The sequence below is a fragment of the Heterocephalus glaber genome, unplaced genomic scaffold (assembly GCF_053883595.1).
Source record: "Heterocephalus glaber isolate CG9 unplaced genomic scaffold, H.glaber_assembly_v1.0 deba00001479, whole genome shotgun sequence".
In the NCBI taxonomy this organism is placed as follows: Eukaryota; Metazoa; Chordata; class Mammalia; order Rodentia; family Bathyergidae; genus Heterocephalus; species Heterocephalus glaber.
Genome location: NW_028258316.1, coordinates 5,565,718 through 5,577,561, shown reverse-complemented (window position 1 = coordinate 5,577,561; position 11,844 = coordinate 5,565,718). Strand labels below are relative to the sequence as shown.

The 11,844-nt window shown below is 55.3% G+C and overlaps 1 protein-coding gene across 25 annotated transcripts in view; it reads right to left on the bottom strand.

Moving 5' to 3' along the window:
* Positions 1 to 3,406: 3,406 nt before the first annotated feature.
* Fnbp1 (formin binding protein 1) overlaps positions 3,407 to 11,844 on the bottom strand; it is an 85,136-nt gene continuing 76,698 nt past the window's right edge. For 14 of the 25 annotated variants that reach the window (XM_087183060.1, XM_004849115.3, XM_004849117.3 and 11 more), the window contains 2 exons: positions 11,207 to 11,346; positions 6,486 to 10,384 (listed from right to left, as the gene is read on the bottom strand). In XM_087183060.1, the coding sequence (XP_087039186.1) occupies positions 10,203 to 10,384; positions 11,207 to 11,346 (322 nt within the window). In that variant the 3' untranslated portion in view covers positions 6,486 to 10,202. Of the gene's footprint in view, positions 5,583 to 6,485; positions 10,385 to 11,206; positions 11,347 to 11,844 lie in introns of those variants that run through there. The other 11 variants (XM_004849118.3, XM_004849121.3, XM_021261876.2 and 8 more) reach the window with 3 other exon arrangements.

Genomic DNA, 11,844 nt, shown 5'->3' with positions numbered 1-11,844 from the left:
CCTGTCCCTTTTCCCTTGAACCCCCCACTTTGCGGGACTCCACAGGGGGAGAGCTGGGGTTGCAGGAAGTGCGGGGAAGCACAGGGCTGGGAGGCAGGGCAGGCCTCACCCCCTTGGGCTCTGGCAGCTCAGTGTGGACCCCCCACTCCCAGCTCCGTCCTGAGTGTCTTTTTGTTGTTTTTGTTTTGGGAGGACAAGATCTCAGAATGTGGTTCAGGCTGACCTCGAACTCACAGCGATCCTCCTGGCTCGGCCTGTGGAGAGCACATCTGAGTCTTGCTCTACCTCTTTCTGCCCCAGAGCCCCACTGGGGGAGGGGTGGCAGCTGCCTCCCTCCGAGGAGGGGAAACTTTTCCTGCAGGGAGCGTTCCTGTCGTTCGGGAGCCCTGCAAAGCCACAGTGAGTTTCTGTGCAGAGTGAGCCCTGCAGGTGTCCCCGGCCAGGGCTAGGGCGGTCCCCGTTGATGTGACCACAGCACTGGCGAGGAGAGGTGTTGGAGGGGGGCCCTCCCCAGCTGCTTCTGGGGCCTAGGGGAGAGCAAGCCTTGTGTCTGCGCAGCTGCAGGACAAGGACGCAGGGCCCTGGGCCCCCGCGCAGTCCCCAGCCTGGTCGCTCACCCGAACCCAGGGACAGAAGCGTGGGAGCGGGGCCTCAGGTCGCTCAATGCTCCTGGGGACACAGGCTGGGGTGCCCGCCGCTGCCCGTGCACCTTCCTCTGGGTCTCCAAGGGGAGCAGGGACAGCAGGCCCGGTGGAGGCCTCCCCAGGTGGGGACAGCGCCCCCTGCTCTTCCCCACCCTTGGAACGCACATCCGTGGTGGCAGCAATTCACGGGCATGGATTTCAACATTTTAAGGGCTTTTTTGTTTTAATAAAAAAATAAAAGGGCCGGGGATTTAGCTCAGTGGTTCTGCCGCCTGCCTTGCAAGCGCAAGGATCTGGGTTCAATCATTACAGGTGTGGTGGTGCACAGCTGTAATCCAGCACTTGGGAGGCTGAGGCAGGAGGATTGCTGAGTCCAAGGCCAGCCTGGACTGCATAGTGAGTTCAAGGCCAGGCTGACCCACATGGCGAGACCCTATGTAGATAAATAAGACGGGGTTGGGGGTGTTGCTTAGTGGTGAGCGCTTGCCTAGCATGTGTGAGGCCCTGGCATCCGGCAACAGGACTGTTAAAAAGGAAATGGGGCGCACCTGACCCCTCCCCGCCCCCTTCATTTAGTCCCCTGCTGGGGACACTCGGCACGCTCTGCCCTCTGCGTCCACCAGGGGCCGCCAGTGCCTGGCCCGCGAGCCTGCTCCGGCCTGGGCAGAGTGGGTGGGTGGGTGGTGGGTCCGGCTGGAATTTCCCAGTCAGGCGCTCCTGGCTGTCTGAAGCCGCGGCTTCGGGAGCCTCCCCTGGCCCGTACCCGGGCGCAGATTGTGCTCGGCCCGTGCTCCAGCCTGAGTGAGGGGCCCTAGGGAGACGCACACACCCTGTCACCGCCTGGGCCATCAGGCCAGGACGGCTGTGAGGCGCTTCCTGAATTACACCTGTGGCCAGGCCGGGTGGTGCACACCTGTGATCCCAGGACCGGAGATGGGTAAGAGTTTGAAAATATTATGAAAGTGTTAGGCAGTGGCCTGAGGTTCAGGCAGTAAAGGTCAGGGTTCACCAAAAGGCAGAACTACACTCACTTCCCCCAAGGAAGAACAGCAGTGGCCAATATCCTAAATAGGCATCAACCACCTTGGGTGGGGACCAGGACCTCCCAGCCCAGTCTGCCCCTAGTCCTCTTGGATCCAAGTAGGCTTGGAGACTCGCTTCATTTGGTCCCTGACCATAGTTTTCTCCCACCTCATACCCACTTTGTGACTTCCCATTGGATCAATGTTACCTAAGGGACCACACTTGTAATCCCATTAGTTGACTGTAGTTTTGTCCCACCTCGAACCTGCCTCACCTCCTGGCTTTGATCAATAAAACACCCTTGAGAAGTGGGGTTGGGGGAGCCCACTTGCTGGACTCCCTTCTGTCTCTCAGACAGAAGCTGTCTTTCTTCCAATAAATTCTTCCTATTCTTAACCTCCGTATTCCTAGAATTCATTCTTTGATTTTAGAGAACACGAACTTGGTGTGTCTGGGCATCTAGCAGATTGGGAGTATATTTCCCTTTTATTATTTGGATTATTTGGAGATCCTATATCATATACCCTATATCACCAGCACTCAGGAGGCTGAGGCAGGAGGATTGCTGGGAGTTTGAGGCCAAGCTTGAGTTACATAGTGAGTTCAAGGCCAGCCTGAACTACATAGCGAGATCCTGTCTCAAAAAAAAATAAAGCCCCCCCCAACCCCCCCCCCCAAGTTTGGCTCCCTAAAAGCCAGGTACAAGCACACACCTGTAATCCCTGAGGCAGGAGGGTCTCCAGTTCAAGGCCAGCCTGGGCAGTTGAGACTGTCTCAAAAGATTTGGGCCCCTGATACCAAAGGTAGCAGCTTTTGAGGACTTGGTGAGGGTTTGTTTTGTTGTTTTTGAGACAGCGCAGGCTGGACTCGAACTCTCAGTGATCCTCCTGCCTCAGCCTCAGAGTGCTGGGGACAGGGAAGTGCCACCACTCCTGGCTGAATGTGTCTCTTTGGAAGCCAGCTGCAGGCCCTTGGGCTCAGGGGCCTGGTGTGACCTCCCCTCGGCCCTCTGTGCAGGGTCTGCCCTGCCCGATGCTGTACTTCCAGGAGGGCTGTTTTCCTGAAACAGAGCGGAGACCCTTGGCAACAGAGTTGTGAGCCCCAGGAGGCAGGGGTGCATTTGTCACAGCCAGGTGTGGGCCCAGGGCTTCCACACATGGCTCCCCCTTTGAAGCCAACCTGAAACAATTCGGCGTGGCACAGAACCAGCGATGCCAACCGGGTCACCGAGATGCCTGAGCCCTTGGAACAGGTGGGCCCTGCGAACTGGAAACGCACCTGTGGCTCCACTTCCCCTAGGCAACAGGGTCCCTCAGAAGCCAGTCACTGCCAACTGAATTTGCATGCATGCCAAAAAAAATTCCTACTCATAAAGAATATTGTGGTGCATGCCTGTATTCCCAGCACTCTGGGAGGCTGATGCAGGAGGATCTCAACTTCTAGCCCAGCCTGGGCAATTTAGCAGGCACCCAGTCTTTAAAAAAAAAAAACAACCCATGGATGGAGCTCGGTGTGAAGGCCCTGGTTCAATGCTTAGTATTGGGAATAAAACAACAAAAATGCAGGCGTCTCTTCAAACCCTTGGACTGAGTCAGCCTTCAGTGGGCAGCAGTAACATTTGCAGCTCTCCAGGTCCCAAGCCTGTCGCTGGGCTTTCAATCTGTGGCCCCACGTGGACCAGAGGCCTCCCCAGCCCCAGGGCTCCCCAGTGACACCCGGCCAGCCCAGGACAAGGCTCATGGCTTTGTGATGCTAGACCGGAGGTCATGTTTTATTTACGGTCTGGAGGCTTACAGGGTTACAAGGTCAACATGAGCCTTCCAACGGAAGCACTTATTTGGTTTAATTCCGTCTCCAGAGACAAACGGGCGATTCCAGGACCTGTACAATGGTGATGTCCATGGAGACACTGCTGCGCCCTGAAGCTTAGAATTCGTGCAGCACACACTCACTCGCACGCACACGCACCCATGGGCCCAACGGCAGGTTAAAGCGGAATCTCAGATCAAGACGGTTTGTGATGTTAGAAACACAAGACAGCCCGTGAGAATCACGGGACCACGGGAACTCCCTCTACGACACTGAGGTTTCGACACGCGAGGCCTCCATGCTGTGCTGGTCACAGCCCGGGGAAGCCCAGGGGCCTCCGTATTCTCATCTTGCCAAGGGAAAACTGGGGAAGGCACAAGCTCCTCTTTCGTTTTGTCTTTAAGTCATTTCTGGGCAGGTGCTCTTCGAGTGAGTCTTTCTTTTCTTGTTTGAGATGGGGGGTCTCACTGTGCGGCCCAGGCTGGCTCTGAACTGTCGGCGATCCTCCTGCCTCAGCCTCCTGAGTTCTGGATGACAGGTGTGCGGCACCACAACGGGCTTCCCATGAGTCATTCTTGCAGCATTCTAGCAGGGGTGGGGACGGCAGGCAGGACCCAGGGAGGGGTCCCTGGTGACAGAGAGCCCACAGCAGGAGTCCGAGCCAGTGGTTGCTCAGATGTCATAGGGGATCGTCCAGGCTCACTGTGCTGGGCACCGTGGGAAGCGCCGTCTCCTTCATCTGGACACAGGCAGTACAAAGGCTTACAATGGAAACCAGAGCGGGTCCCCCACGGCCTGTGGCTGGCAGACATGAGGGGGCCAGTCCATCTGTCACAGGATGACCCGGTGCACAGGGCAGCCTCTCGTAGCGACGCTGTGCAGATGCCCAGGACAGAGGAGCCCTCGGCGGAGCCACGGGGCCCCGTGGTGTCTGGACTGATGAGGGCGCGGGCTGGTGTCACAGGCGGGCAGAGGCTGCACAGGAGGGAGCGACAGGCCGTCACCGGGTCACCTCACTGCCTGAGCCGCTCCCTCCACTGCTCGCGCTTGGCACTTCTGGCTGCCATGGCCCAGGTCACCGGGCTGAGGGCTGCTGGGAAAGGCGCCACGTGGCTGCCCAGGGACAATCCCTAGCTCCACCGCAGGGACTCCTGGGCAGCCACGCCTGACTCGCTGGACCTGCCCTTGCTGTCCCCTTCAGTTTGGCTCTTGACCCCACCCCACTCAGATTCGACCTTGGAGGACACTCAGGTGACACCTGGGTCCCCGAGCCAGCCAGGGACGGAAACGCAGCCTCAGCCAGGCCACCGGGCCAGCGCCGGTCCTCGTAGCTCACGGCACCAGGTGAAGAGGGACTGGGACACCTCGCTCCCTCGGAGTCAAACTCGGTTTATTCCCCGCGGCCTGCGGAGCCCGGGCCCGATGCAGAAGCTGGGTGACTTGGGACCTGGAGCGGCACGAGGTCTTTGGTGGTGAAGGTGCTGAGGTCCTAAAATGCTACTCTGGGTGCAGGGACAGAAGAGGCACTGTTGCTGTGCCACACTGAGCGACGCTGGGTTGGGAGGCATTGTGATCCGCAGGTCCCGAGGGGCAGGGGCCCGGGCCGGTGGACACAGGTGGGTGGCAGGGCCAGCACCAGCTGCAGGGGACTTCAGTGCGGGCCACGTGTGGGGTGGGGCCCCCAGTCCCATCCCGGGGGCTCCGGGCCGAAAGTGCAGAAGGGTCAGGTGGAGCCAAAGTTGGGATGGCCCCGATTCCTGCAGGCCCAGGGGAGGAGCCGCCCGGATGTGTGGGTGTCACAAGGTCCTCCCTGCGGATGTCAGCAGCCTGGACACCAGCGGTCACCTCATCATGAAGGCACAGTGTGAAATGTGCAGGGACCGGGTGGACACGGTGGGAACAGCGGCACCTGTCCCTCCAGGGCCCGAGGAGCATGCTGGGAGGGGAGGGGGCAAGGTGGTACGGGGACGCGGCTGCAGGCATCGTCGGGTGGCCTCAGCCAGCCAGGCAGTCTGGGCACGGCGCTGGTGGCCAGTGGAGACAGCGGGCCAGGGGTGCAGGCTCCTGGGAAGGCTCTGTCCCGGCTAGGCCTCCGCCTTTAGGAATCTAGAACACAGGAGAGAGGGAAGCTGTGGTTAGAGTAGGCAGGTAGCGGGGCGGGCACCCCAAAGTTGGTGCTCCGCCGGGGGAGGGGGGGTGTTAATAGAAAGTGGTTATTGATGGGGCAGGTCTGAGATAAGGAACTTTCACAGTTTTATTTCTGATTTATTTATTTATTTGGGGGAGGTGTTTTCTGAGACAGGGTCTCACTACGTAGTTCAGGCCGGCCTCCAACTCACTATGTCGCCTGGGCTGATCTTCACGGGTGACATCCTCCTGCTTCAGCCTCCCGAATGCTAGGATTACAGGAGTATGTCACCTCGCTTGGCTTTATTTCTGATCTTTAAGAGAGACTCCAATGAAGATGAAGCCAGCTACTCCAGCTTATTTCCCAGAGCCACCTCGCACATGCTAGGCAAGCACTACCACTGGGCTTCAGCTCGGGCCCGTTTGTTTGGTGGTACTGAGGATGAACTCAGGGCTTTTGCACTGAGCTATATCCCCAGCTCTTGTTTATTCATATTTTTATTGTTTTTAAAATTTTGAGAGCATCTCATTAAGTCTGGCTAAGTGGCCTAGGCTGGGCTCAAACTCGGGACCCTCTGAACTTTACAGAGAAAGACATGGGTTTTCCAGCACTGAAGCTCTGTCCCTTAACAGTGAAATGTGGAGTTTTTGGTGAGAAGGAGCCCTGGACCAACAGTGAAAGTTCTTCCTCGGGGAGGGGAGGGACTCGGGCCAGGGTTCGGGGAGGAAGGCAAGGATCGGGCCACGTGCGGAGGAGGAGGCAGAATTTCAAAGAGCATTTGGCTAGAAAAATCCCCCATCAAGAAAGAAGAAAGAGTTAAATATTCATATCACACAGAATAATTTTCTTGGAAAAGAGAAAAATCACTGAAATACACAACATTGAGAAAAATATAATGTTTATTAGAGAGGCAGATAGTAGGGTACAACTAGAAGATGCCAGACAGATTCTTTTCTTTTAGGAGAAGAATAGAAAGGAACAATCACGTTAGCTGTATACAAACAAAACTTACTCAGAACCCAAGTGTCTATAATGAACCCCAGGGTGGAGCAGCCAGCTGGGGCTCTAGCTGCACTGCAAGAGTCCTGGGGCCGCCCCAGCAGTTATGAAAACAAAAAGGTCATTAGGCAGCAGAATCATCCATAAAACAAACAGATAAAAGAGGAAAATGTTAAAACAACTACTTCAAGTCATCCTTTTAGTTTTTAAATTGCAGTATATACAAATATGTTCTGTGGAGAGAATTACAGACGTGTTTAACAGAAAGCAACTTAAAAAACACAAAACCCACAAAAGTCACAATGCAGTTGACCCATCGGACATTACTCTAGTCTAAATATTTTGGCAATTATTAAATAAGCACATTGTGAACAACACACACGCACACACACACACACACACACACACAAAGTGCACCGGCAGTATTAAAAATAAAACAACTGAATCCCAAAGCAGCAGCCCTGCCCAAGCCAGACAGGGCAGGTTCATGCTCGCGGTGGGGAAGGGCTCCTGGTCCACAGAATTAACCTCCGGCGTAGCTTTCAGATAAAGAAGGCTAGAAGCAGCTGTGATTTGCTCCTTACAGTTCAACAGCAAAGCACTGGGAGCAAAGGGGCGCTGGCCACATGGGTGCGGGAGCCCGACTCGCCACGCCCCGAGTGCTCTTTGACTTTCTACAGCCAGATGGGACCAGGGCCGTCAAGGTCTCTCTCGGGGTGTCAGGAGGGTGCTGATTAAACTGCTGCGGGTACTGGGGTGCGGCGTCACAATACCAGTTTCAAAGCATGATCTTGAATTTACACATCCACGCCTGCCCACCACCACAAGCCAAGCCAGCTACTTTCAAATGAAATTTGTACAACTCTAAAGGAAAAGAATAAAGGACCAAAACCCCACAATGCCACAGAGCAGGCTTTTGAAAAGTTGCCTGAGCCTACTTCAGACTTATTCAGAGGTGGCTTTGCTTTCTCCAATAGTCCATGGTCATGGAAGAGAAGGGCAGGCTTTTGTGCTCTGGGCCTGGTCACCGGCCGGTGCACACTGATCCCTGCAGTTAAAACTCAGCTGACCCAGGAACAACCTTCTTTGGCCCTGCAGTCCTGGTGATTGGACTTGGGGCTTCCTGCACTTGAGGTCAGCGCCCACCACTGAGCTACACAGCCACAGCCGCTGAATCCCCTACCTAAAAAGGAGAACATCAATACCGTGTCGGCAACAGTATTCAAAGGAAATGTGGAAGCCAGGCATGCTGGTGTACTCCTATAACCCCAGCCCTTTGGGAGGCTGAGGCAGGAGGATCCCAAATTTGAGTCCAGCTTGGGCAACTTAGTAATTTAGTGAGACCTTGTCTGAAAATAAAAAGGGCTGGGGGTGTAGCTCAGTGCAAAGCCCCCACCCAAGTGTACAAGGTCAGCATAAGCACTTAAGAGTCAGGCTGGCGAGGGTCAGCATTCTGGCTTTGCAGACAAGGGCCCACACTAAGTTGCCCAGGCTGGCAGCCTCCACTCCTGAACAGCCAGGGCACAAGTGTGCCCACCTTGCCCAGCCGGACTTCGGCTTGTGACCCTGAGCTGTCCCTGGGTGGGCAGTGGGAGGAGGGGATGCAGCATCTCATGCTGCCATCTCTGTAACCGGCCGAGTGTCTGTTATCTTTCAAAATAAAACTTCTTTAAAGAACCAGGGCATCAGTAAGTAAAGATTACTCCATCCCATCTCGGTGCTCTGTGAAACAAACACAATCGCAACTAGAATCTTGACGCACAGCAGGATGTGCCTATAACTCTTGCTGGGTTCAAGAATCTGGATAAACAGCTCTTTAATTCTACTTATTTTATTTTATTTTTTCTGAGACAGGGTTTCACTCTGTAGCCCAGGCTGGCCTTGAACTCATGGTGATCCTCCTGCCTCAGCCTCCTGAGTGCTGGGATTAAGCTGCTGCTTTTAGATTCACTTTAGGGCTGGGGATGCAGCCCAGTGGCACAGCGTCTGCTAAGCATACAGGAGGCCCTGGGTTCCACCCTCAGCATCACATTAAAAAAGAAAATCAGAGGGCTGGGGATTTAGCTCAGTGGTTTCGCTGCCTGCTGCACAAGTGCAAGAATCCGAGTTCGATCTCCAGTACCAAAAGAAAAAAAGAAAAGAAAATCAGCTTTCAGTCGACTTCAGCGCATTAAATGAGCCCACAATGTAGATGTACGGAGCTGATTTCCTACTTAAAAGCAAGACAGAAACCAATATTTGCAAAGTCAAGTAAAAAGAGGACCTTACCAGGCACTGCTATCCTGACCCCCAGAGCTGGCTCTCGGTCCCAGCTCGGGACAGTTAGGCTGGGCTCAGTGACCACCTATGCATGTGGCCAAGGCCACCTCCAAAAGCCCCTCCCCCTCGGTGCCAATTTAAAAATGCAAATCCCGACCCCACCCATATTCCTTTAAAGTGGTGAGACATTTGGTTTTATTCTGGCTATCACATAAGATGAGCCAGAAATTCTACAGTTTTCAGTAACTTTAATCTTTGGGTCTAAAAGATGCCAATGATGGAAGAAAGAAAAAAAAGAAAAGAAAGAAGGAAAGAGGGGGCGGGGGATTTAGCTCAGTGGTTCCGCCACCTGCCCCACAAGTGCAAGGTCCCGAGTTCGATCCCCGGTACCAAAAAAAAACAAAAAGAAGAGAGAAAGCGAGCGAGCGAGCGAGCGAGCAAGTGAGCTCCTTCGACAGAGGCCATGTGGAAGTTCCTATTGCAGCTTTGGGCCCTGGGTCCTATTTACAGCTCCACCTGCCACAAGCCCTGGATGAGAACAGAACCGAGTGGGAAAGTGGCTGAGGCAGCTGAGGCAGGAGGGGCCCTGCTTTCCTGGGAGCTCATCTCACTGGGCAGCTGGGCGGAGCCTGAGGGTCAGGAATATCCCTGTCAAACCAATGGCTTCCTTTTTAGTTTTTCAGTTTTTTGGAGACAGGGTCTTGCTAAGTTGCCCAGGCTGGTCTTGAACTTTCGATCCTCCTGCCTCAGCCTCCTGAGTAGCTGGGATTGAAGGTGGCCTCACCATGATGATTTCAACTGACTACTTAGCTACACTTCCCAGACTTCCTCGGGTTGTTTTCGACCCCGGGGACATAGAAGGGTAATGCCTCGTGGGTCTTCCGGAGGGAAGCACAATTACGTGGACACAGCCTGTAAGAAGGGCCCACAGAAGGGCCCTCCCTTCCTTCCTTAGGGAGAGGAGGCTGCCCCAGCCACGGCTTCCTGCCCAAGGACTAGAAACAAAACACACCAGCACGGTCCGATTTGTGACTGCACAGTGGACATCCTCTGCGGCTGCCCATGGTGGGCGCTGGACAGAACCGGGCAGCCCTCGGGCAGGGAAACAGCGTCAGCAGCCGGAGCACAGCTTTCTGGGTTCTTAGCTACAGAGGCTGCTGTGGGTCAGGTCGCGAGGCCACAGCTGTGCACGGCAGCAGGCGGCTTTCCACGTGCGTCTGGCCAGCCAGGGCCACCTGACAGCTGCCGGCCACGCGTCCTCCACGCCTCTGCTGAGGAACCACCCCGACAGTCGCGGGTGGGGAGACGCCAGTGTTTTAGGGAATGTTTCGTAAGTGATATTAAATATAAGTCTTAGCACCTTTGGGGTTTTTGTCCAAATAGACTTCGACGTACGAGGTGGGGACGTAGCCCTCCTCCTCCTCCTCGCTCCTGCGGATGCGGGTCCAACCGTCCCCTTTGTCTTCCTCGATGACAAACAAGGTTTCTCCTTCAGCCACTGAGATGGTTCCTTCATTCTGACCTGCAGGAGCAACAGCAGAATATTTTAAGACTCTCCTTGACTTACAGGTGTGGTGGTACGCATCCGTCACCCCAGCACTCGGGAGGCTGAGGCAGGAGGATCACTGAGAGTTTGGGGCCAGCCTGGGCTACACAGTGAGAGCCTGCCTCAAAATAAAAATAAGACTGGGGCTGCAGCTCAGTGTGAAGGTCCTGGGGCCAAGCCCTGGTACCGCAAAAACAAAAACCAAGCCCCAAGTTGGTGGGGTTCACCCGTCCCAGGGCCTCCAAGCCTGAGCTCTGCCAGCACCTTCCACAGCGGGCTCAGGCTGTCCTGTGGGCCTCGCTGCGGGCCCTTGGGTTAGAAGCACTGGCCTGGTATCTCTAGCAATTCCTGTTTCTGACCAACTACGGGGCTGACAGTAAATCTCCTATGTGCACCCCTGATCTCAGCACGGCTGCTTTTTTTTTTGAGACAGGATCTCACTGTGTGACCCAGGCTGGACTCGAACTGGAGGCGACTCTCCTGCCTCAGCCTCGAGTGCTGGGGATTACAGGCCTGTGCCACTGTGACTGCCTCAAAGACTTTCAAACTCCTCAGTGCTTGTCAAATACAACCCAAAGGGTCCTTTTCCTCCCGCAGCAGGTGCCTCCTGCTTCCTGTCGCAGACCCCATGGGCCCCTAAGGCCCCAGACTGCAGCTCAGGAACCTGGCTGCCCGGCCACACCAGCCTCCTCTCTGTGCCCTGGCACTCGGGGCCCTGTGTCATGCGTCTGTCACACCCTCCCGCGACAGGAGCTGTGCGGACGGGTGGAGCCGGGGCTGGCAGCTGGGCTGCTCGACCTTCGAATGTGTAGAGGGCCTTGCAGGTCCCGATGGCAGGCAGCGGCTCCTCGTCGTCGAACTCATCGTCGAAGTCCGTGGCCTGCACCTTCAGCTCGCTCTCCTGGCTCTGCTCCTCCGTGTAGCTGCCATCCGGGCTGCTCAAGATAGGAAGCCACATGGCCACTATAGCGACCGAAAGCGCCACCCTTCGCCTCCTGGGCCCTTCCCATTTGGAAAGGCGCTTCCTGCTTCCTATTACCTCTTACTCTGCTCTTGAATTTACTTACACTTTGGGTTTCTCATATAAGAGAAACCTTGCCAAATTTAATCTTCTGGGTCTGATTTGTTTCACTTAACTATGGGCTCAGGGGGCATCCGTTTCCTCTGAATCCCTCAAGCTCGTCCTTCTTTATGGCAGAGTAGTACTCCACGGTGTGTAAAGGCCTGTCTTTAACACTCGCCTGCGGATGGACACACAGGCCACTTCCAAGATCCGGCTATCATGAGCTGTGCAGATATAACCATGGGTGTGCATGGACTGCATTTAACTTTTGGGGGAGACTCCTAGAAAGAGAGTAGCTGGCTCCAGGGGAGTTTCTATTTTTAGATTTGAGGCGACTCCACCCTGATTTCCACGGTGATTCCCCCGGCAGTGT